Consider the following 26,544-nt stretch of genomic DNA (forward strand, 5'->3'; position numbering starts at 1 on the left):
CGCCCCGCGTAGCTCCCAGCAACCATGACTCGTCGGGCCGGCCTCTGCGCAAGTACCCAGCCACAAGCAGCCCTAAGTTCAAGCACCGCCTACGCGGGCGGCCAGAAGTAGGGCTCCGCCCCGCCCGGGACTGGCAGCCCGCGGCCCGCCCCGGCCCTTCCTCCCCCACCCTCCCCGGCCCTTCCTCCCCCACCTTCGGCGGCGCCGCATTCGTGTTCCCGCTTCCACTCCCCAGGCGCGTTCCTGGGGTCGGCTCTGCGCGTCTCCTTCCTGTGTCCCCGGGGCGCCGTCCAGTCCCCCAGCTCGGTCCCTCCCGGCATTCCACCGCCATTCCATACGCTATTTTTAGGTAAGAAATTATTTCCTTGAAAGTGACTTGCGTTTTAAAAACCAGGTTTCTCTGCCTTCCTCCCGCACCTCCCGCGCTTCCCCTTAGCGTTTGGAGCGTGCTGAAGGCCGCTCGGTGGCTGGACGGGGCTGTCGCTCCCGGAGAGCCACCGGAGGAGGCAGGGGGACGGGCGGGAGCACCTGGGGCCCCTCATCCCTTCAGCGCTGTGGGATCCCGCATCAGACGGCCTCTTTGAACCACTTTGTGAACCACTTTTCCTCAAACATATCAAGGAAAGGGAGCATTTTGGACAACTGTTAGTAGGCGTAGGGTTACCTAGGGCAGGCCTCCCCCGTCCCCACACTCCGGTATCCCCGGAGCTGGGATTTCCAGCCTTTGGTTTCTCCCTTCTCAGATTCCTCTCTCTCTTCCCCCATCTCAACCGTGGACTTTCCCTCAGGCTGCTGTCAGATCCACATCTCCCTCACTGACCAGCCTCCCCACATCCATCCAGCTCAAGCTGCGGCAGACACTCATCACTCTCCCTCCTTCATCAGTCTGGATTGAGCTCGCCCTCCCCTCACATCCCTATATCCCAGAACAAATGACTCTATTCCCAGAACCAACTCCTCACATCAGCCTCCCTGTCTGTCCCCTTTCTTGCAGACAGAAGCACCACAGTTGCCCCTGCCCAGCCGAAGGAATTCACAGAACTCTTAGTTATGATGTGAGCAGGAATTCATTTCCATGAACAGGACTCCCTGCTGCCCAAATAACCACCAACACATAGTGCAGGCTATGAAACTGAGTGGGAATGTGCTTGCTTGCTGCTTCACCTCTATTATCCCCAGGTGGGGACTCAAAGTCACTGGAGACACTTGAACCATATTGCAAAGAGACATGAATTATTTCTTAAGTTGGCCATTAAATCTTAAAAGGTTATCTCTATCAGTGAAACTTCTGGGACCAATGCCCTCTACCACAAACCTGCTAACTCGAGATACTCCCTACCATCTGTAGATACTGGGAACACAAGGCAGGTGCAGTGTGTAACATAAAATGTGAGGACATCAAGTGTTCTCTGCCCTGGGCTGGTAGGAACTCAGGCCAACTTAGAAAGGCAGGATTGGGGTCAGACCTTCAGACACTGGGGAGTCACAGAAAGTTTTTGAGCTGGGAAGTGATACGACAGCAAACATCTATTGAGCAGGCCCCGTGTGAAGTGCACTACTTGGATTCACTTAATCTTCCTGCTGTTGTTTTTGCAAATGAGGAAACTGAAGCCTGGAGAAGGTAAGTTACTAAGGGCACACAGGAAAGGGCAGAACTTGGAGTCCAGCTGAGGCCATGTCCAATGCCTCTATTCTTACCCCTTCATACAGGAGCGGGATATGATCATGGGACTTTTGAACTGCCAGTAAGAGCTGTTAACCCTCTTAAGAGCAGGGCTGAGGAAAGAACAGCCCAGTCACATGGGGCTGGGGAAGCCCCTCGCCCCCAGGTCATGGTCTCCAGGTATTGGATGAGGAATAACTCATTAGGCTTCCTTGGTTGGACTCTCCTTTGACCAAGGAGCAGTGCCTGCTCTTTCATTGAGAGAAATGCTGTCCATCAAGCACTTTTAGAAGCACTCAAATGCCTGGTTAATTTTATGAATCAAAAGCAGCTCAGGAATGCTGGACCTGCAATGCGTTAGGCAGGCAGCCAAAAAGGTTCCCTTTACATACTGAGAACCTGCTATCAAAAGGAGGGGTGGATGTATCTTTCACGCTGTGACCAGTATTCCAAGGTCCAGTTTTATCTTCTTGTCACTGTAGGTAATCATGGATGAGAAAGTAAGAAAGGAGGGCTGCTTAAGAGGCCGGGGCTGTTCTTCCTAGCATGTCACTCTCTGGTGTCTTGACTCTCGTTTCTGCCAAACCCTTGGAACCACTCCCACAAAGCTTAGGAATCCCAGAATGTAGTGAGCAAAACACTGCCCCAATCCTGCATAAATGCAAATTGTCATTTTCATTGCATGCCTCATGGGGGAATGTATGTTCACTTCATTTATATAAATACTGGGTGGATTTGCACAAAGGGCATAGAAAGGTAATCTTATTCCATAATACTCTATTTCCCTTTTTAAAACATTCCCTGGAGAAAAAGAACATTTGAAAAAAATTAGGAAAAATTATACATAAGACTTAACATGGAACCATTATGGGTACCCAAGGGAGAGGCAGTCACATTTTCAACTCCTGGCCAAGCCAGCAGCTGCAAGGAGTTGATAAGGATGCAGCTGATGGTTCTGGGGAGCAGAGGAAAGCACACACGAAAGCTTTTGAAAGTCTTGGACTTAGAAAAAGAAGAAGAAAAAAAGAAGTGTCTCCCTCTGCTTCTTACTATCTAGTTCCTTTTTGCATGTTCTGTGAATTTTGAAGAATTACAGATGGGTTCTGGCTAATCACGTATCACTGCTATGGCTTTAATCATTCTAACATTCTTCTCAATTTGCAGGTGTAAACCCCTCCCAACACTGGAAGAGGAAACAGAGACCAGTGCGCTGTGCAGTCTCATTTAACTAGAAGGCACAGCTCCTGCTCTTACCACCATTCTGGGAAATCCCTGCTGCATTTCATGGCCAGGGCAGCACTTCATAGTTGGAAAAGGATGGTGTGGACTTGCTGCAGAGGCCCTAGAGATGGCCATCCTGTGTTCCTGCTCTCCTTCTCATCCAGTTTCTACCCCCCAACCCCCAACAAAAACTCGACAGGTTGTAAGATCTACATTCTGAACCTGCCTTTCAGGGGCTGTGTTGTGTGTTGCACAGCTCTGGCGGTAGCATAGTCTTGATCATCAGGGTGGAGGTGTCTATTGACTATGGTATGTTGCAGCAGATAGCAGTGAAGTGTCTTGAGGAAGAGGTGTTTTTATCATTTAAAGGTTATGGGGTGTAATGATAAAGACTGCAATTCACAGACCTTGAGCCTAGCAGGCCAATGCCAAGGGCAGAACTGTAGGCCTCCCACAGCACAGTCCCACAGAGGAAGGGGGCTGGTTAGTAAGGGGGAAAGAATGATAGAAGACCACAGTAAATGTAAACAGCCATATTTTCAACATAATTTACTACAGGTCTCTGAAGTGTATATAAAATGTTTTAGTGCAACATCTTACAAATAGTTTTCCTTTAAAAAACAGAAACAAATCAACAGCTCTCTACATCATGCATGGGTAGTTTTCTTACCCCACCGTTTTTTTTCTTCAATAATTAACGCAGAGAAACCATTGTTTGAAAATATGAAAACTTGCTACAGAAACACCCGGTGAAAGAGGGTGTTGTCATATTCATGTCCTAGAATGCGCCTAGCACAGTGTAGTTTTTCATAAATGCAACATTGTAGACATAGATGAATCGAGAGTATTCAGCAGTTTTCTTCCGTCTCAGAAGACTAAAGCTCCAGTAGACAATGCGCAATGAGGTCTCACAGCCACTGGAGGGCACCATTACCATCCATCTGACATCGCATTTCCACAGAAATGGCCAAAGAAAGAAGGTCCTGGGGTTTTTCATAGAAAGCTCGAAAAGTTCAACCTTTGATGCTATCCCCCAGCCCAATACAAAATACACAGAAAAAGCAATTATTAAAATACTGGCTTCGGTTTCTTTTCCTTTCAAATTTCCTGCAATTGCTTTACACATTTAATTGCGTGCAGCACCTACTTCGCTATCGCTGTGAACAGATTCAAACTGAAATCTTAGTTATACATCCTAGTCCCAGCCAGCCCTCTGGCATCCTCCCATTTAGACAGGGGAAACGCCAGTCATCTTCCCTCATTGACTCAGCCTGTAAAGTAGGAGTCAGCAAATTCCCACTGAAAGCCCACATCCCTGAAATAAAGAAATGGAGCAAAAGACCTTCTTTCTTCATGACTGAGCCGCTCCTGTACCTCTAATGTGTTGATGCAGCATAATAAATGAGAATCAGCATGTCAGGCAACAGCAGGATTAAGGTGGTGGTGCCTGCACACTGTCTCACAGGAGGGTACTGGTATATTTGGGGGAGAAAAGGCAGGTCTGTGTGTCTGTCAGAAAATGACTGAGCAATCACTGCCGTGCTCCCCTCAGCTGGGAATCAGCAAAGTATCTGCCGAGCAGCCCAGGCCACCTGCACACCTACAGATCCTTGAAGAATCAGCACAGACACTGGCCTGGGGAATCCCACGGCCTCCCCTGCAGTCTGCTCGTTCTCAGAACAGGGCTTCACTGGAATCTCTTATCAGACTTAGTTCCAGAATCCCTGACGACCTTTTCCAAATTGTGACCCCCTCTTGGGACTCAGGATGCAAGTTCCCAGAGTAAGGGAGATGGCATGCTTGGCCAGAAAAATATGGGAAAGCAAGGGTATAAGAACATCTTCATAAAGTGAGCAAAAGGAAATATTTGCAACTGATGATGCCCCAAGAGGGACAAGCATCTGGCACAACAGGGTAAAAGAACAGGGTGACACCAACCATCATGGGGCTCAAGGGGCGTTAAAATAAAAAGCCACGATAACAATGAACCAAACAACCTAGAACCACAGGAGAGATCAAGAAAGGGAAAGGAAAAACCCCACAGACAATGCCTTGTGATCACAGTCTGCTGAGACTAGGCAAACAGAAAGGATGACAAAGGGCTGCGTCTGGACTGCCCCCAGGCTGATATTCTTATGGCAGTGAGAGGCAGGGAGAGAAAAATGAGTAAGGAAGACATCACTATCATTAAGGAAAATCTAATTGGAAGGAAGAAGAAAAACCTAGTCTTCACACCTCCAGGGAGGTAGATATTTCTCTGCACTCTCCAACACCAGGCCCTGGAAGCCCCCCTCCCACCCCTCACTGTCCCACCAAACTTAGTGTCGGTCAGCCCCGTGCCCTCCGTCAGGTGTCTGCCGTGGCTGCTTCGGCCCTGTGCTCAGCTCAGGGGCCCCCTTCCAAGTTCACTGGGCACTTTAAGAGTTTGGCAAAGCACCTGAAGACAAAGGCCCACCTGCTCACAGTTATCAGTTAGAGACCACCCTTGCAGCTCAGAGCAAGCCAACAGCCAGGCTTTCTCCCTTCTCTAGTCACTGGCTTTGACAAATCTGCAGGTCAGTGGCTGCTAAAAGCAGCCCCTGCCCACTTTAATTTGTAAAGTGTGTGCCGTTTGGGGCTTCTGACCCATTCTCCAAGACAGTTTTCTTATTTTTTGGCAAGGATGGGATGAAACCTTTTTTGTCTCCCTGACAGGCCAGGCACCATTTACTTCTAATGGGGTTATGCAGGATGTCTCTTGTACATACACAGTTCTTTGAAGCAAAATTCAGTGCTTCCGTCTTGACTACAAAGTGGTTCCAGTAACTCCAGCTGAGGGAAAAGACAACATACAAATTTTGCCCACACTACACACAATTCTTAAGTCTTGTTAAGAACGTAAAAAATGTTTGGGTATATTTTGATCCATGGGTGGCATTTTCAAATGTGCAAAAACAAAAAGTCTTGGAAGAGATTCCTTGTTACTAGAAAGTTCGTCCTTCCTTTTGCTGTCAGTTGTATGTAAGAGAAATTCGTCCACATTAAGGAATCCAAAAGGGTAAACCAAAGGGATTTAAAAAGAGTACATTACAAAGAAGAAGCAGCCCTGTAACATCTATCTGAGAATACTAGATAAATCTGTGAGTAGATGTGGCACCTGGAGCTACTCACTACATTACTAAAAACAGAAACAAGAACTCTATAACGGCAGGATCACGACATTTGCGCGCAAATAGCTAACCAACCAAGACTGCCACTGAGAGGCAGTCTGTCTCTGTGACTGACTAGGAACTTGGAACACTTTTCAAGTCCGACAACTTTCCACACACGCACCCCAGAGTTTGGGTGCTGTCAACTGTCCGATCACAGAGCAAGGGAGAGCCTCAGCTCCTCCGTGGCCGACATCCGCTGGGGCATCACCCGCTTAGTCTATGGCCCCTGGGTGGATACTGAGAACAGGGGGCTCCAGGCAAGTGGGGGAGTAGTTGAGGTGTGGCTCTTTGATCCACAGCAGAGGCACCCCATTCTTCCCATCGGAGTTCTTGCTGGAGTTCCGGCTCTTGAAACGCACCAGCAGGATGGTGATGATAAGAATGCCAAAGATGGGGAAAGGGTAGAAGAAGACGAAGTAGAAGAGTGCATCATTGGAGCAGATGATGGACTGGAGGGTGGGACCTGAAAAGGATTGTGAGAGAGACAAGACAATGAGGGCTGAGAACCTGGACTGCTCACATTTCCTTTTGAAGACCTCGCCTGACCCAATGGAAGCTCCTTGGTGACACTCCCAAACCACCTTGTCTTTCCCCTGCTACCACTAATGGTGGAAAACGACTCATATTCTTTTTCTCATGACACCTCTCCTAATTTACGGCTGTACGTTCCAACAAAGCAATGCTTCTATTTTCCATTGAGAGCCATTATTGCTGCTTGGAAAGCCACATAATGAAACATAATTTATTGATTGTGAACTCAACTGCATCTAGGATGGTGAAGAAGCCGCTCTAGTTTAGTCGGAGCCTCCTGCATGGTTGGATTTTACATGCCCCTTTGCACTTAGTTCTGCTACAAACTTCCTTCTCTGGGATTATGACACAATCCCTTCCTGCCAGCTTCTGAGAGCAGTTTTACCAGAAATGACTTACCTGATTAATGTTATCAATTAAATGTCATTATGGACCACTTACAAACGTCCACAGTGTGTCCGTGGCCACAAAGAACACAGTATTAGTTACAGCTGGATATGGAAGAGAATAAACCAGGTGCCCCAAGACAGGTTGAGAGCTGCTCTATAAGTCATTAGACCTTGGCAGGAGCCTAGCCTCTGGGAGTCCCTGTTTTCTCTGTAAAATAAGGCTGCTGGGTGACCTCTGTGCTCGATGAAGCTTAATTATTACGGACATCCACAATGAACAGGTACAATGTTGCCTAGACTGCTTTGTTTTCGCTTTGAGGCAGTGGGTTATTCAGTGGATCACAGGGTGGTCTATGTATGATGCAGCCTGCTTTCCCGTCCACTGAATAGCTGCTGCTCATCAGTATTATTAAGCACATTTAATCTGCCTCTTATTCGATTTCCAAAGTGTATGAAACTGCTGATAGTCAACCATTGTTGACCTGCAAAACTCCAATTTCATATGGTTCTGTCTAACACAATGTGAACACGGGGTGATCAAGCCAAAAAAATGGTGGCCCAAACTTAAAAAACTCCAATCAAGATTATGTGGCAAAGTGTTTTGACTAAAAAGAAGTTGAAAATTCCAGCAATGTTTTTTCTTTCTGCATTCTAGGCTAACTTTACTATAACACCATTTTTAGTCTAATGTAGTCCACGTTTTGATGGCAAGCCAACCAAGAATGCATTGTTACAACAAATAATTCAGGCCAGCATTACTTCCCCCAGTCTCTGTTCATAGTGGAAGTCCCTCAGGATCATGGAAACTGCATTCTGGGTGGCTGCAAATCCCCTCTCAGCTCTCCTCTAGTATCACAGCCTTTCCGGGCTGGTCCTCCCAACCATACAAGATCCACCTCAACCTCCAAGGCACCCTCCAAAATAACAATGACCCAGAAACTGGAAAAAAAGAAATAATGACTGTGAGGTAGTCAGCCTTCATTTTTTTCCCTTTCCCTTGTGAGTCTAAAACACTTGCTAATTCGCTAAAGACTAGTTCCAATATTCTAAAAAATAACAAAGTAACACCTAACAATATACTAGTATAATGAAGTCTTACTAAAATTGAATCTGGTAGAAGTTTATTATAAAGATTATATGGTATATTATCACTTTAATTTCTATCCCTGTTTTTGCATGGGTAATCAAGGGTCAATTATATGAATTAGTATATCCAATCCTACCATATCTCAAATCCTACTAACAAATGCCCATGACAGTTAAGAAAACTGTTAATAAAATTAGCTGGGTGTGGTGGCAGGCACCTGTAGTCCCAGCTGCTCAGGAGGCTGAGGCAGGAGAATGGTGTGAAAGCTTGCGGTGAGCTGAGATTGTACCACTGCACTCCAGCCTGGGCAACAGAGTGAGACTCCATCTCAAAAAAAAAAAAAAAAAAAAAAAAAACCTGTTTCTTAACCCATAATCAAGCTCACATTTATCTTCCAGACACAACTGGAACCAACAGTGACATCCTTCTTCTGTACTTGAGAAACTCACTTGTATCTAGAACATGGATGCCGATGGGGGCCGACTCCTCTTCTGTCAACCGGTACCATTCCTTCTGAGGGCTGGGCAGCCACTCCTCCACGCGGCAGGAGTAGTTGCCTGTATCTCGAGGGCTTGCCTGCAGCACTGTGAGCCGGTAGAGCACTGGGGAGAGCCTCTGGAAGCGAAGCCTGCCCTCCCAGGGACTCCCCTCTGGGCCAAAGACAGCATCTGGGCCCACACTCAGCAGGGCCATCCGCTCTGTTGGGTCGTCGTCGTCCTCCTCCTCTTCCTCCTCCTCCCCCCTTTCCTCTTCCTGTTCTTCCAGGCCAAGGCTGCTCCTTTTCCCCCCAGCTTTAGTCCTCAGGGAATACCAGGCCACAGCGAAGCGGGAGTCCTGGCTGGAGCGGGACACGATGCTACAGTCCAGCTGGAAAGCTGCCTTCTCAGAGACTGTGGCATTGGGGACCACCGTGTCCACCTGCAGGGAAGCATCTGGGGAAGGACAAGGGACAAAGAAGAGAGAAGGGGTTGTTTAAATTTATTTGCTCAAAATAAACTAAATGTCCATCATTAAACACATGATAGTAACATCCATACTATAGGATACTATGCACCTATTGAAAAGGTATAGGCAGTGCTACAGGTGGAAGTTGATCCAAAAAAATAGAGTACAGAACAATGTTACTGTCCATGTCACTGTATGCAGAAAACATATTTTATTTTGACATACATATCTGTTTATATCTGCACAAAATATCTGAGGAAGAATTCATAAGAAGCTGGTAACGTGGTTCCTTGCAGGAATCCTGGGAGGAAGGGATGTTTACTTTCACTGTAACCCCTTGTAGTGGCTGAATAGTGTCCCTCCAAAATGCATGTCCACCGGGAACCTCAGAATGTGATTATTTGGAAATAGCATCTTTGCAGATGTAATTAGCTAAGAGGAGGTCTTACTGGATTAGGGTGGGCCCTAAATCCAGTGGCTGGTGCTATGAACTGAACTGGTCCTCCTCCAAATTAATATGCTGACTTCCTAAGCCACGATGTGACTACGTTTGGAGGTAGGACTTTCAGGAGGTAATTTAAGTTAAATGAGGTCATAAGGCTGACTGAGACCCTAATCCAGTAAGATTGGTGACTTATAAGAAGAAGAGGGAAGATCTCTCTCCAGGTGCACACACCGAGGAAAGACTATTCAAGGACACAGCAAGAAGGCGTCATCTGCAGGTCAGAAGAGCTCTTACTAGAACCCAGCCATGCTGGTGCCCTGACCTCAGACTTCCAGCCTCTAGGACTGTGAGAAAATACATTTCTGTTGTTTAAGCTACCCAGTCTATAGTATTTTGTTATGGTAGCTGAGCAGACGAAGATAACTACTGTTCTTATGAGCACAGGAGGGGACACAGAGAGAAAGTGGCCATATAATGATGGAGGCCCAAATAGGAGTGAACCAGGGAATGCCTGTGGCTATAAGGTACTGGCAAAGGCCAGGAAGCATTCTTCCCTAGAGTCTTCACGGGGAGCAAAGCTATGATGACATCCTGATTTTGGACTTCTGGCCTGCAGAACTGCAAGAGAATACATTTCTTTTGTTTTAAACAATCAAGTTTATACTAATTTGTTATGGTAGCCCTGGGAAGTTAAAACACCCATGCATTAACTTAAATTTAAATTGTGTGCATGTAGCTTATTGCCTAAAACACAGTGAACCCAAGGAGATCAATATCTCTCCAAGGATTAAAGCCAAATAACAGACGATAAGGTTGAAAGGGCCCTTCCTTGTGAGCACAGATGTCTCAGGAGGATATACGCAAAGTGTCCTCCCCACTTAGGCAGGAGACACAGAGTACACAGAGAGGGACCCCAAGCAGGTGAGTCACATCTCACAGATGCCAAAAGACTCGAATCTGTTTTGCTTTTTTTTTTTTCTGGCTCACTGTGGTATGTTCTAAACAAATAATTCACTCCCTAACTCCTAAAAGGCCTCCCTTTGGCTCTGTTTATGAAATGTTCATGAAAGGTGCCAATGTAATGTAAACCAAAGTAGAGATACCAAATCAGATCCTACTTGGATGAAGACCAAATAGGAGCACTTTCCAAGTATGGTCCTGGGCTTTCAACCAATAGGCTTAGTGTCGCTCACAGGTGAACACAAAGCTGGGCTTTCCATTGCTCTTGTGGAGGCTCTGCCAAGCCCCTCTGCACCCGCCTCCTGCACCCACCTGGAACCTCAGTGTGCACTGCTGGCACAGGAGGGCTCAGTAACCAGCTACAGGTGGCAGACCCAGCTCTCTCAGGGACAAGAACATGCTTGAGAACAGAAAATGTCCGGGTGGGGACTTATTCAGTCAGTTCACAGGTAACTCAAACTCACTCAACTCCTCAGTTCTAACTCCAAGGCCACTGGAGAGCCCTACTACAGACCAAGGGGAGCCCCCGCGCACCCCCCCATCCCGTGCTTTTCTCCTCCAGAGTCTAAATATAGTATCCTCAGGCTCCTGGTGACTGGCTAAGGTGCCAAGGGAGGTGGCCCTGGGCAATGTGCAATGGAACTTATCATGGCCAGGGGCAAGATGGCTAGAGACCATCAGGCATTTAGCTCCTCAGAAATGCCTCCTCCCTCTTCACTCTCCTTTTGCTTTCTTGTCTTTTAACCAGTTACATTTTCCTTGGCCCCTTCAAATGCCTTGCCTGCATAAATGACTCAATACAAGTTTTTTGAAAGAAATTAATTTCCACCTTCCCACAATCTCTCTCCCCTTAACGTGTTTCTCTACCAATTTGGTTCCCTGCATCTGCCCGCTTCTAGAATATGCCAACCCTCTTCCCTGTTTGGACTTTAATACTCTCTTCTTTTCCAAGTATAAGCCACAGAAAGATGCCGACCTCTGCCACTGCTGTCTGTGTGATGCTAACAGCTCCCCTGGCTCTCACTGTGACCGCCGATTCCTGGCCTGTGTGTGATGCTTGTGGTTTTCTCCCTTCCCCAGTTGTGTGAGCCCAACACAACTACTAATCTGCAATCTTAGTGAGGGTGGGAGCCCTTCCTTCCATGTATTTCAGATTATAGTGAATATCAACCCTCAGCAGCCGAAGGTGATTATTTTCCTAACAATACTTTTAGAGCTACATTATTTCAAGTCTTCCATGTGTTTAACATATCCCTCCAAAAAAAATCTTTGAAGTACATCTGCACAATGAGTGTTACAAAACCAGTAAAAATGGTGGCTATGAAATGCTTTCATAGACATGGAAAAATGCTCATAAAAGAAAGTTGAGCGGGAAAAAAGATCACATAAAACAGTAAGATCCTGACTTTGTTTACAGACAGAGGAAATATGAAGACATGAGGCAAAGATCAAAAAATATACACCAAATTATTAATAGTAGATATCGGTAGGCCGTGAGATTATGGCTAACTTTTCTTTTCAAAATTATACTTTTCTGTTTTCCGGTGTTTTGTAATTAGTACAATCAACCTATGCAATCAGGGACAGATGGACAAATGGACCAGAAGGCAGAGGCTGATCCAGGCTTGCTCACAGGGTTGAACAGGAGGCAGACACAAGGCTAACGGTTCAGGTCCATGTTGGAAGCACACAGTGTGGCAGGAGGGAGGCCTGGGTGGTCACTCCGCCTTCACCTGCTAGCTGGGTGGTGATTCGCTCCAAGCTTTGGTTCCTCATGAGTAAACCTTACCACTCAGGATTATTGTGAAGACTTAACATAAGTCTCCTAACTATGGCTGGGATGTAGCTGTACTCAATAAACATCTGTCTCCTCCCACTCCATCTGGGGGCCTCAGTGGTGACTTGCAGAATGGGTGGGAGTTGAGCGGGGGCACTCAGCTGCCATTCTCTCAATTTCACCTTTGGGAAAAGACATGCAGCCATTTCTAGGCAAGGTAAAAAGCAAAACATATATATAAATAAAAGCTCATGGAAAAATAGGAGTTAACTCAAAGTGGAGGTGATTTCCCCTGCAGCTTAGGCAAGACACAGGCGAGTGAGATACTGCCCATTTCCTGTAACCAAGGCTGCAGCACTTTCCTGAAGCATGTTCCATGATGTAAGGGACACCACCCTGGAGATCCAATGTTCCACCAACAAAATGAGCTGCTCTACTCAGACATAAAGACGTGATGAAAACTTCCAATAGTGCCCCAGGCCACAAATGTGAATGTCGGGATGCTCAGAAAACAAACAAGATACTGATGGGGTCACAAATTCACTTCTGCTCCAGGTCCTTACAGGAACCATCGACTTTTCATTCTAACATGAATGGATGATGCTGTGATGTTGCAAAGGACATGGGAATCCTACACACCGTAGCTTTAATTATGTGTTTAAATGTACAACAACAATTATATCTAGTAATTATATGCATTTAGATATTTAGAAACAGCAATAAAGACAAGAAAAACAAAAGGCCACACAGAATAGTTATTAGTACTAATAAAATTATTGGGACCAGGCGCGGTAGCTCACAGCTGTAATCCCAGCACTTTGAAAAGCTGAGGCTGGGGGCGGTGGGGGGACAATCACGAGGTCAGGAGATCAAGACCAGCTTGGCCAACATGGTGAAACCCCGTCTCTACTAAAAATACAAACATTAGCTGGGTGTGGAGGCATGTGCCTGTAGTCCCAGCTACTCGGGAGGCTGAGGCAGGAGAATCGCTTGAATCTGGGAGGTGGAGGTTGCAGTGAGCCAAGATAGCATCACTGCACTCTGCACTCCAGCCTGGGCGACAAAGTGAGACCCATTTCAAAAAAAAAAAATTATTGGAAGTCAAAGAGTGAAGGCTGCACACAATTCATTATTTTCTATTTAAAGCATGTAAATCGATTATTTTCCACTGAAAATCCACAAGCCAAATTTTCTTAACAACATGGTTATTGTTTCAAGATTTTGTCATATCTACCATTTGTTCAAATCTGGAAAAGGAAATATTCTATGACCTGGAATAATGAATGGCCAGATTTTATTCTAATTAATAAATCAAATCACCTTATGCCAAAGCCAGATGTGCAATTTTCCATTCACAAGAAAAAAAATTCAGGCAATTTTGAATATAAATGCATACACATGTAGACACTCATATATTTAACTGCAAATAATTTATTAATAAACTAATTTTATCCAGTGCATAAAATAGTTTACTTAAATGGGAAACACCAGAGGGAGTGGAAGCTTGGGGACATAGACTCTCACCTGGTCGCATGACTGTCAGAGCTGTCTGCCCAGCGGTGTCCTCTGCCCGCTTATACCACATGCCACTGGGGCTGGGCAGCCACTCCTCCACATGGCAGCTGTAAGTGCCGCTGTCCTGCACAGCCACGTTCTGGATAAAGAGCCGGTACACGCCGGGGGAAGGACTCTCCAAATGCAGCCGCCCCTTCAGATTGTTCTTGGCTGCCTGCTCTCCATAGTGGAAGGTGGCGTCACGGCTCAAGCGGGCCACAGTCTCCCGCTCAGGGTGGTTGGGCTTCCATACGAACCATTCCACCACGAGCTGGGAGGTTATGCTGGTACGGTTGAGAACCACACACTCCAGCTGCACCTGCCGGGTCTCCAGAACCGACAGGTTCCCCTGGGCTTGGCTGAGCCTCAGGCGGCTGTCTGGAACAGTAAGGAAAGAGATGTCAGTGACAAGAGAACAACAAGCAATTCATATGCACCCTTTCCCAGGGTAGGTGAATGGGTGCCTTCCAAATACAGAAGGACGGCAGCACACACTCCATTAAGAGGAACGTTTCTCAGATGTGGCTCCCTGAACATTCTGAGTTCCTTGATCATGGTTAGAATGTCTGGGTTTCAAGGAGTTCAATGTTACAATAACAGCTGTCCCAAAGTCATAGCCCTCATCAGTTCTGATGCTCACAGGAGGATGAGCGCAAGCTGTAGAGACTGCACATCCAAATGACAATGGACCACAAAGCATGTGGCTGGCCGAGGCAGGTGGCTGGGAAGGGCCAGGGAAGGGGATGGTGAGAAACCCCTGAAAAGCAAGAGTAAACTTTTAAAACTGACCATATGATGGCTAGAAAATGATGGGCTGCCAACCACAAAAGAACTTCAGGGGAAACCCAGTTTAATCTGTTCATGTGTTAGCCCTAAGAATTGTAGTCCTCAGTTTCCTGACAAAAACCCACACAGGTTCCCTCTTAGGTTGGGAATGGAACTAGTATGACATCAGTAAAGAAAAGACTGCCGGGCAAGGTGGCTCACACCTGTAATCCCAGCATTTTGGGAGGCTGAGGTGGGCAGATCACTTGAGGCCAGGAGTTTGAGACCAGCCTGGCCAACACGGTGAAATCCCATCTCTACTAAAAATACAAAAATTAGCTGGGTGTGGTGGTATGTGCCTGTAATCCCAGCTACTCTGGAGGTGAAGGTTGCAGTGAGCTAAGATCGTGCCACTGCGCTCCAACCTGGGCAATAGAGTGAGACTCTGTCTCAAAAAAAAAGAAAAAGAAAAGACTGCTACTGATGGAACTGGGTGCTTTGAAAACTCAGCCAAGCAGCGTCTCCTCCAGTAGAAAAGTGTCTTGAATGACAGCATGCCCCGATGGCATGCTCGTAATTTCACAGGGGCCCAAATGAGTCTATCAGGACCAGAGGTATCTAGAAGCTGTGACACATGGCACAATGCACAGTAGCACCTCAGGAATGAGACTTCTGAGTGACATCAGAGGAGGGGAGGCTGGGCACTTTCACTCCTTACTTTCTACACACTTCAATACTGCCTGGATGTTTTACAACATTCATGATTACTTCTGTAATTAAAAAGTCAGAAAATATAAAATAACAAAATATATTTTAAATAACCAGTCTCCCTTTCTCCCTCACCATCCAAAAAATACACATATAAAAGAAGATATTGACTCTGGTTGTCTTAGGGTTGAAAGGTTTTTTTTGTTGAGTTTTGTTTTGTTTGGGATATGTGGGTGTGTGTGTGTGTGTGTGTGTGTGTGTGTGTGTGTATGTATTTTCCAAAAGCTCTGTAAGTGTAGGCTTTCTCGGCAGAGAAAAGAAAAAAACTAGAAGCAGAGAAAAAAGAGAGAAAACGACACAAATCAAAACTGTCAACTGAAACGGGGAAAGCTGTTTTACTTGGTGTCCTCTGAGTTCCATGTTTACAGTGTTAAAGTTCACTGTAACAGAGACTTCACTAAATGTGTTGAGGGGGATCCTTCTAGTCCTTCCGCACTATCCCACTTAGCTTGACTGTAGTCTCAGAGAGGGAAATCCCCTCAATAAATTTAGGATCCTCCAAGAATCTCTTGGTTCCAGTACAAATGAGGAAAGGAAAAAATGATGATGACTAGAGCGGAAATGCAGAGTGGTGGGGGTGCTCACGTTCTTTCAGTAGTGAAAATAATTAGAACTGAAAACAGATGAAAAATAGGAACCAAAAGAACACTGGTGGGCCTAATGACAACCTTCCATTTTCAAAAGCCCCAGGGACTGGCCTGAAGTCAGGACATAGGTCACCGAAAATGCCAACGGGAATCACTTCAGACCAGAGCTTCCTGTTTAACGCACCAGCAGAGGTTAGCAGAAAATGCCACTGTGAGGTCAGTGAGAATCTCTGGGAATATCATATCCTCAGGCAAAGGAGGGGAACAGGCCCACTGCATTCAGCAGGGGACAGGCCACATCTGGAGTTTGGTGTCGGGTTCCACTGGCTTCCTGAACAGACCTCCTTAGGAGACAAGTAATAGAGAAGAAAACCAAGTCCCTAGGCTTACTCAGGAGGCTTCAATTCTAGTAGAAGAGACAGAAAACAAATGTGTACATATACACATTCCAGTATAAAAACAGTAAGACATAGTAACTGATAAATCAATTATAAGTAAATACTTCATAATTACTTATATATGAATAAATAAACGAACAGAATGTCAGGTGGTGATATGTGTTGTGAAAGGGCCGGGGAAAGTAAATCTAGAGTGATGAGGGGGCTACATTTAAGTTAAAATGAGCTAGGAATCCCTCTTCACGGAAGAGCAAGACAAATGAATACCTATGGCCAACATGTTCCAGGCTAAGAGAACAATAAGTACAAAGGCCTTAGGGTGTTCAAGGAAAGCAACCACTTATTCCTTATTCAACCAATGTTTACTAAAAGTACCATGCCAGTGGCTGACGATATAAGATAAAGCCCTGTCCTCGACATGCTTACAGTGTAGTATAGAAGAAATGCAAACCATTATTAGACTGTGTATTTTAGAAGGGACCCCTATTGGTATAGGAGAAATCAGGGTAGGCTTCTTGGAGGTGGTGCTGGATGAAGTCTTAGGGATGGGGTGAAGACAAGGGAGAAGCAGCAGGAGAAACACATTCCAGACAACGAGGGCAGCACAAGCAAAGGCATGGAGATGAGACTCTGAGTGGTAACACAGCACCTCCCATGGCCCATCAGGAAGGACAGGCAGCGACAACAACAAATTGTAGGGATGTGAGAATGAGGGATAGAGAGGCCCTTAAGACTCCACTATGTGAGAAGAAGTTGAAAGAACTGAAGATCTTTAACAGAGAAGGGGAGACTGAGAGGGGCATACACTTCATGTATTTGAAAGGAAATGGCCCAGACCTCTCTTCGGTTGTTCCAGAGGCAAATCTAAAATGGGAAATTACAGGACGGTGAACTTTTTAACAATCAGAGCTGCCCAAAAGTGGAATTGAGGCTTGCGGAGTGAGTAACTCTCCCTCTCTGGAAGCATTCTGGCAGAGGTTTAGTGCCACCTGTGAGGCAGAGGAATAAGGGCTACACCATGGGGTCAAAGAAGGGCCAGAGGAGGAATGATTCAGTTGGAGATAGGAAGGGCTTGTCTGGGCTGGGCTGGGAGCTAAGGAAGAAGGGGGATACAGATGCATAAAACCAGAAAATGCCTTCTAGGTAGAAACTCTGGGTGTGGAGCTGGTGCCAGCCCAAGATTCAGGGTGCAAACTGCAAACCCAGAAGGAGATTCAGGAGCTGCCATGAATCCTGCCTTGCCACATTTTGCTAACCACAGCCGCCCTGCTCCTTGGTGAAGATGGTGTTCACAGAAGCAGAGTCAAGGATGTTTCCATGAGTCTGCCGTCAACATCAGAACCCACTGCAGGTAAAATGGATAGGGTTGCAGTGTGCTAGGGCGATGGTCTGTGTACCTGCACCCACACCCAGCATGCACCTTGCAGACAATCTCTCTATACCAGCCCTATAGAGCCCCACCCACCCCCAGGCAGTCTCTGCACTAAACCCACTGGCCCAGGACAGCCATGCCATGCAGCCTTACCTGGCTGTTTCACAGTGACTTCTGTGCGCCCAGAAACCTCCTCTGCCAGCTTGTACCAGGCGTAGTTGGGGCTCAGCAGCCACTCCTCCACGTGGCAGTAGTAGCTGCCGCTGTCGCTGACCTCGGCTCTCTGGACCGTGAGGCTGAACAGGCCCCCCGACACATGCCTCTCAAACTGGAGCCTGGCTCTCAGGCCCTCCTCCTCGGCGTAAGTGCCGTATTCGAAGGCGGAGTTGTGGGTGGTCTTCAGGATGAGCTTGCCGTCCGCATCCGAGGGCTTGTGGACGTACCAGAGCACCGCAAAGTGGGAGTTCTGGCTGGTCTGAGACTTGACTGAGCAGTTCAACTGAATGGGCCTGTTTTCCACCAGGGTGAGGGTCCTCTTTGATTTGCTCACCTGCAGCTTTGTCACTGCAAAGGAAAGGGGAACAGAGGAATCACCACACACTCCCAGAAACATGGCCCATCCACCTCCGGCTCTGAGCCAGGTTTCCTCCAGCACAGTTCCTGGGGGATTTAACACCGACTGGCTTCAGTGTGAGGAAGGCAGCACGGAGCCTAGGCCACCCCTAAACATCCTTCCCTGTCTCCTCCTTGCCATACCCCTGGTTTAGGCCTTCACCATCTCTCCCCTCTCCGCTGCCTGCACAGCCCACCATCACAGGGCCTCCTGGGGTGATCCCACCGAAATACAAATCTAGCTGTATCAGGTCTCTGCTTGAAAAGTTTAATGGCTCCGAACTACCTAAGGGCTAGAGAGAAACAATTCCTTTTCACAGCACAAAGTCCCTTCAGGATCTGGCCTTCACCCAAGTGTCCTGACTCATCTCTCATGACTCACCCTCAAGCACCCTCCACAGGCGCACGCAACTGGTGCAGTTTCCCCTGAGCGTTGGCCTTTGCCTTGCCGTCCTCTCTGCCTGTCTCCTTCTGCCACCTCCCACCCTGACCCTTCTCTCCACTTATCTCTCACTCCCATCCCCCTGGGCTCGATACCCTTCCTCAGCACCCTCTATATATCTCTGGGCTGTGTGTCCTCATATCTCTCTCCCATATCCTAGATGGTGAGCTCCCCCAGGGCAGGGATCAGGCTCTTTCCACTCAATCAGCCAGTATTTACAGAGGCCCACTCAGTTTCCCACAGGATGCTAAGTGCTGGGGATGCCCTGAAGAGTAAGCCGGAGTCCCAGCCCTCATGGGGTGGACCGCCTAGTGGACATTCTCATTGATGCAGCCCCAGAACCTAGCACAGCGCCTGGTCCAGGAAAGCGTTCAATCAGTGCTTGCTGAAATAGGTGAATGAGTGGGTGAGCGAATGAGAGCGCATTGGAGAAACACGGCAACAGGTAAATAGAGGATGCTGGGGGGGAGGGGCTTCCTCTGGGGGAGTGAGAGAGAAGGCCAAGAAGACAGCAAACCATGGGACAAGGCAAAGCCAACTGTAGTCCTCCCTCCTCCTCACTGTCCCACTCCAAAAACAGAGAAGAGGGCAGCCTGTGGAGCGCCTCCCCAGCAGCTAGTGGCAAGAAGCCAAAGTGTAATGAAATCCATCTTAGGAAGGTGATTTGAGATCTTACCCACCCCATTATCATTAACCTTGACTCTGCATTCCCCCACCCACCCACCCTCTCCCGCTACTAAAAATGAAAAAAAAAAAAAAAAAAATTCTAAGTTCCTCTTAGGGAACTAATAGTACAAGCATTGTTCCACCTCCACCACTCTCTTCACACTTAGTTTTTTGGCCACAGGGACCAAACCACTTCCCAGCTGAGAAAGAAAGCAGGGGCAGGGTGCAGATTCCACCCAGGTACAGCAACCTGGGCCTCCTCCAGCTGAACTTATGTAGGGCAGGGGCAGGGGAGGGATGCCTGGCCAGGCTCCACACTTTGCTGGTCAGACTCTGTTTCTTTAGTCCAGCTCAACCCAAGGAACTGCATCTAGATCCAGGACCCAGCCCACTGGTCATGACCCTGGCCTGCCAGCTCGCTTAAGCTTGGTTTAGCAGCATCAAGGGTTGAGTCCCACGCATCACGGAACCAAAACTTGTGAAAGCCACAGACTGCCACTTGGTCTCCCTATAACACACTGACAAATGTTCTGAATGGATGGAAGGATTCAGCAAGCCAAGGTGTGGCAGAGTCCAATTCCCAATGCCATGACTGAGCAGCACTGAGGAGCATCTCCCAGCGGTGAATCAGACATTCTCTCCAGGAAGACCTGTTGAATTCACAAACCCACAGACCTTCTCACACCATCAAGAACACACCAGGCACCATTTAGAGAGAAATCCTGTGTGCCACAGCCCCACCCTCCCCGATTCATCTTTTTTGTTAGCAAGTCCAATCTTCTGCCTTCTCCCTTCTTCAAACACAGGAAGTCCTCTAGGGCACATTAGGAATCCAGGACAGGGTTTACCATTAAGCTCCCAAGCTCTGGAAAAGAGATTTCCATTCTCCTGCCAGTCGACTTTTCAGATTGGATTCATATAATACTTGAAACAACCGGCTCCCTTTTCATTCCTTTCCAACCCAATTCACCGCATGCAAATGATATCTATATCAGTGCAAATGACACCACCTGAATTATCTGGTTCTTCGCCAAAAAAACTGGGTTGTTCAGCAATGGAGTAGAAAGAGCTTTAAAATGTATTATTAATTGGGGCCAGATTATTTTTGCAACTGTTACTAAGGAAACCTCAATTGCTATAGTAACTGCATATGTTAAACTGGAATCCTATGACTAAACTTCTATTCAGTCACATGGTCTGAGAACAAGAATCCAAGAAAGAGAAATGTTTCAAAGCATTTCCATTTTTTTTCTTCCCATGTCAAAATATTATGAAGTGTTGAGAAGCTTGAAAGAGAGGCATTTTTAAAATTTGGTGCATGTCTGGCAGGTGGGCAAGGGGTCAGCTCCTATTCTATGCTCTGGATTTCCTCCCACATCTCCAGGGCAGGTAGGACCTTTCCTGAGGCACAGGGGAGACTGGAATCTCCACATACAATTAAGGAGCCCTCCCATGTCCTGCCAGGGCCCTGCCCTGGGCGGTGTGAAGCTTGAGTGCACCACCTTCCTCCACAGGGCTAGGAGAGCCCTGCCTGCTCAGAGACCACAGGTGTTTTCATCTTCAAAATAAGAACAATATGTCTCTATCTCCATTAGGAGTTTTGTGCAGACTAAAAGCAATTGTCTATAAAAAGAGTTTAGCACAGAACCTGGTATACAACAAACACCCAGTGAATTTTAGCTATTCTCATTCCTTTTTGTTTTCTGTGCCTTGTCCCAAGTTCAAAGTTCAACACTTAGATTGGGAGTTGTCAAGCATAAGTGGCAATCTTCCTGTTCAAAGTGCTGTTCTTGGATCACCAGCACTGGGAGCTTGTTAGAAATGCAGACTCTCAGGCCCCACCCCAGACCCAGTAAATCAGAATCTGCACTTTAACAAGATCCCCAGGTGATTCACACGTAGCTTCAAACCTGAGAAACCCTGGACTTGGCCGTGTGAGTGAATGGGCTTTGAGAGGCCATAAATGCAGACTAATAAATGAAAGAAAAGACTAAGGCTTGGTTAACCCCCAGCAGTGAACTGGCAGGAGGAAGAAAGAATCCAGCAAGAGACAGGAAGAGTGAGAGCCGCTCCAGCTCATGCCAGCAGCCGCATTCACAGCAGCCCCCAGGGGCCGGGCCCTGCTTGAGGGAATGGCCCTTTCTTTCTGCAACTGGGGAGTTTCCTTCCCAGACTTCTGATTAAAACTTGAAAGATCTGTGTTTTGTATCGTAGGAGAGGCGGCTGTGTTTGTTACAAGCCAGGATAGGGTGGTTTCCAGGTGAGACATCAGGAACAGGGAAGAACTCCGCAGCGGAGACCAGCAGCAGCTTTCTCAGCCAGCCTACCCTCCCTTTGGATTCCACTCTGTGCGTGCTCTTCTCACTCAAAACTCATTTATTTCTTCAATAAAGGATTCCCTTACGCTCCACTATAGCTCTGTTACTGCTGCCTTACAACGAAGGTAATTTTTCAACAGTCTTCTCTTACAAAATTCTAAGCATATTCAGGGCAGGGACTCTGACCCAATCATTATTAAACTAATCAATGAATGGTTGAATAAATGTGGTTAATTTTTTCAAAGGAGAAGCAATTCTGATTTTGATAGAAGAGAACATTTCGAAAGGTATGTGGTCTCTGAGCTAGGCCCTGTGAAACAAGCAGAGAAGGAGAGTGAAAGGGCATGCCAGAGAGAGCACAAGTGAGGAAAGAGGACAACTACCCTGTGCAGTCTATTCGGGGAGGAGCACGTGCTCAGGTGCAGTGGATGAGGTTAGAAAGGTAAGCTTCGGCCACACTGCAAGAGGCCTGGAGCTGGTACTTGATCCTGACCACCTGTGGCCCTCAGGGTGCACGCCATGGATCTGCAGATCAGCATCACCTGGGAATCTGCCAGCCCCTGCTAAGTCAGAAAAACTGCAGGTGAGGCTCAGCAACCTGCAGTCTCATGAGCGCTCCAGTCCATTCTGATGCACACTCAAGTTTGAGAAGCCACAGCCGTACTGCTGAGGTGGTTGCCGGTAAGTCTGAAGAGAGCGGTTTCTGTGCTGTGGTGTGAGCAGCAGCCAGAGAGTGGCAGGTGAGAAGAGATGGGCAGTGAGGGAGGAAGACGCTGCTGTTTATTAAAGAAAACACAGTAATGCCAGAGATAGAGGCAGCCAGTGGCTGTGGCAGGAGAGATGTTTCAAGTGGAGGGAAGCAAGTCAGACAAGAGACAAGGAGAGAATGCAGGGTGAGCTGCCTGGGAAGCCAGTGGCACAGCTGCCTGCCAGTCAAACGGTTACTACCCCGAGTCCCTCTGTCCTTAACAGCCCTTGGCTCTCTGCCCTCTCCATATGACCATTCCCTATTTGGGTCCTCAGTGATCTCTTTCTCAGGCTCTTATAATTGGCCTGCATATGATACTCCCTCCCTCTCAGCCTAACGACAGTCAGGGGATTTTCCTAAATGGCAAGCGGAGCATGCTACTGCCCATGACTGCCCACCCCACAGCCTGTGACAGCAGTTCTCAATAAAGCAACGAATCACAAGCAGGTCTCTGGTTGCCATATTGATTTGGGGAGGGGTATATATTCAATGGAATAAAGCCATTGAAGATATAAAATCCTATCTGGGACAACTCCATGCAACAAAACTCTGCCTCGTGTCCTGTGTGACTTTCGAATGACATTCATATGGGCAAAACTTATGCCTCTGAGTCTAGAACCCACTTTCATTTTACTATCATCACAATACTTTTATTTTGCATAGTTTTAATATGTGCCAGGTCAGTCAAGAGAAGATTTTCCTTTGTTTTGTTCAGAATTGTAGCAAGACTTACGCAGGACTTCAGAAACCCTGTCAGGATGGCAGTCCTGCTCGGGCTGCCAAGTCCGATACAGTGACTGGCAGTGTGCATTCAGAGGCAGCGTTGACTGTGACTGTGCCCCCTAGCATAGCTGTCCTGAGCATTTACACATTGAAACACATTATTTTACTATGAACTACTTTTTAAAAAAACTTTCTTTATCCCACAACTAGGAGAGTATAGCAAATTTTAAAGATGATATGATTAGGAACGTTATATTGTATATTTCATTTCTGGGTAAAGGGAATATAAATTATTACAAAAATGGAGTATACGATCTGGGTATGAGCTAAAGTCCTATTTCTGAGTTTAGGATATTTTTATTTATTTAGCAAACTTTCATCTGGTCCTATGTGCTCAGCACTATTCTAAGCACTTTATAAATACTATTTGGTCCTCACCAATCCTATGAAATAAATATTATTCCCAATTTTATAAAGACACTTGCCCAAAGTCACACAGCTGGCTCAGTGGTAGAGCTGGAATTCAAACCCAGGCCGTCTGGTCTGTCCTTGCTTTTAGCTATTACATATGCCCACCCTTACCCCATGCTCCCGTGTACAAAATGGACTTCTTGATCCCTGCCAGCTTGCCTAGGGGTGAACCCCTCCCAGACCCCATGCTTTAGTCATCTCAAGATAAGCATGTGCTCCCACCCTCTGTGACTGTCTTTATTCACACTCTTCTCTGAGCCCGAAATGCTCCACTCCTCCTTCCCAACCTACCACCCTCACCCCTACCCCATTCCCTCCTCACACCTCCGGCCCCCTGCCCCTGCCCTGTGCTGGCTCTGCCTCCACACCTGTAATGCTTTTCTGCCCTCCTCTGTCCCCAGGCCTGCTGCCTCCCACAGAGCCCACAAGACAGGAACGTGACACAGCCATCTCTGCAGCCTCACCAGCATGGCAACCTGGCACTTAGTAGGTGCTCAAACATGCATACAGAGAGACAGGGAGGGACGGGCAAGGGGAAAGCAGCAAGAGTCTGCAGGTGGAAATAGCTAATGAAGGTAACCCAGACGTGCCCTACCCTGCCTTACCTGTCTGCAGGCAGGGCAGTGACCCTGGCTCGTTGATGCCAAAAACAAGTGCCCCAGTGTTACCATGACAACAGGCCTGAGGCATCGGGGAGGGGTTGGGCACTCCTCTTAGGGCTCTTGCACTCACGCCCATTCTATCTTGGCACAGACAACAGGCAGAAGCCACCTGGGATGGAAGGAGAACCCCAGACTCCCCTGAAAGAAGGTAGAGGCCAGTCCTCTGAGGGATGGGACAGCCAGTCACCCACTAGAATGCGACAAGGAGAGCCAGTGTTCACATGCTCTGGACTCAGGGAAGTCAAAGAAAAGCCCTCTGCTATCCCAATCTGCCAGGTCAGCAATAAGAAATAGAAGAAAACCGATTTGGCAACATCCAGAGAGTATTAAATATTCATCCTGACTGCCCATCATTAAAATCCCAGCAGAATACACCCTCTGACAAGTCGGCTTTCCACCACCGGAGGCTGTCCTCCTGGAAGCTTGTTTATGGCTTTGTCAATTTTAATGTACAATATTTAATAGCCAAACCAAGATATTGTCGTAAACATTTGGAAAATGAGTGCTGACATTTCCCTTACTGCTTCTGTATTTAGGGATGTGTAATTGGTGGGTGTTTTGAGCAAAAGAAAATCAGAAGGAAGCAAGGCAATTATGCTTCACAATTAAAAGAGAAAAGAACTGATTAAGAGCTAACAATCAAATATGTGAACTGGCTGAAAGTCTTGCCTAAGCGCCCCTGGAGGGGTCACACTAAGTGATCAATGGGGATCAGACTAAGCTAGATCAACGGCAACATGAGAGTGATGGCATTCCTTGAAGACTGTTGGGGATGTACATTTGCAACAGGAAGCACGCACAGGGAATGGTCAAATAACACATCCACAACAAGTCAACTGTGCCATCCAACCAGAGATTCTGATGAATACTGATATGGGGGCAGGATTAGCAGGTGGCTCCAGCAGGAACGAGTCCAGGGCACAGACCACAAAGTAGATTACTACGATAAGTCTCACAGCAGTGGAAGGCTGATGGTAAATGGACCAGCAAGAGTCAACAGTCCCTGGATTCCTATTTGATTCCGATGGAATAAGAATATTCAACACAATATTCTTTAAAACAGGGGTGGCAGGGGACATTTCTATGGAAGACACCAGAGCAAGGCTAAGAATCTATGTTTTGAGGGGCAAGGTATGCAGGGAGAGCAAAGGAAGAGAGGACAGCACTGGTTCTGAGCTCTGGTATCCCCAAGTCTTAGAGCCACCTTGTGGCAGAAGCTGGAAGAATCAGGAGTTAAAAGAGGCACAAGATAAAACTTTTACACCATCAGCAAACTGTCTTGAGGAACCTCCACGAGTGTCTTATGACCCCAACTTCCAAAAAAACAAATTTAAGGATTTGCTAAAGGGGATTAGGAAATCAGGAGTGGTTAACCAGAGAGAGGAAACATTAAATACAAGTATACAGTACCAAAGAGGATTCTTGAGAAGAAAAACACTTGTCTAGAACATATAATAATAAAATTAGGAACTTGGACTCTGGAGCCAGACTGCCTGTCTGGACTTGAATCCTGGCTCTGCCACTTTCCTTAATCCTGGCACACTGGGCAATTTATGTAACTTCTGTGTCAGTGTCCTCATCCGTGAAGCTGGGTAAAATGGTCCCCCTCACAGCACTGCATGGATTAAGGAAGGAGGAACTAAGTTATTATGTGTAAAGCATTCCCAGTGGTTTACAAGAAATGCTCAGTGAATATTAGCTGCTACTGTTGTTACTACCAGTAACACGAGTGCCATAACTCCTCCACATCATCTATCTACAAGGAGAAAATTCTTCTGTGAAGGACACCATTAACTGAATGCAGAAAGAGGAATCTCTGATTACACAGCCTTTAAAAAGGTCAAAGTCTCCCTACCGCAATTACTTTTTAACAAGGCACACCTGGATTCAAATACCAACTTCCCCCCTACTCACTAGGTGTTTAATTTGAGCAAGTGAGAACTTCTCAGAGCCTCTGTTACTTCATTTGTAAAATGGGAAAGCAATATGTTCCTCCCAGGGTTGCAGTGAAGATTAAGTGAGATAATATACACCAAGTGTCCAATAGTCCCCAGCACACAGTCAGCTCTCATGTATTTTTCCACTTCTATTTCCCCAAAATGAATGCACCAGCACCAAAGTATATAGGAAAAGAGTAAAACTCATATGAAGCTCTCTAGAAAATATTAAGTGCTAAACACATAAATATTTAATAGAGGAGAGACAGTAACACTTAAGGGGATGCACTCTCCTGGTGCCTCAGCCGCCCT

The 26,544-nt window shown here is 46.9% G+C and overlaps 1 protein-coding gene across 4 annotated transcripts in view; it reads right to left on the reverse strand.

Moving 5' to 3' along the window:
• Positions 1 to 3,408: 3,408 nt before the first annotated feature.
• Positions 3,409 to 26,544, reverse strand: part of IGSF3 (immunoglobulin superfamily member 3) — a 93,353-nt gene continuing 70,217 nt past the window's right edge. For all 4 annotated transcript variants that reach the window (XM_017869810.1, XM_017869808.1, XM_017869811.1 and 1 more), the window contains 4 exons: positions 17,807 to 18,217; positions 13,734 to 14,141; positions 8,532 to 9,014; positions 3,409 to 6,538 (listed from right to left, as the gene is read on the reverse strand). In XM_017869810.1, coding sequence (XP_017725299.1) covers positions 6,288 to 6,538; positions 8,532 to 9,014; positions 13,734 to 14,141; positions 17,807 to 18,217 — 1,553 coding nt within the window. In that variant the 3' untranslated portion in view covers positions 3,409 to 6,287. The remainder of the gene's footprint in view (positions 6,539 to 8,531; positions 9,015 to 13,733; positions 14,142 to 17,806; positions 18,218 to 26,544) is intronic.

The sequence above is a fragment of the Rhinopithecus bieti genome, unplaced genomic scaffold (assembly GCF_001698545.2).
Source record: "Rhinopithecus bieti isolate Rb0 unplaced genomic scaffold, ASM169854v2 scaffold_3040, whole genome shotgun sequence".
Taxonomy (NCBI): Eukaryota; Metazoa; Chordata; class Mammalia; order Primates; family Cercopithecidae; genus Rhinopithecus; species Rhinopithecus bieti.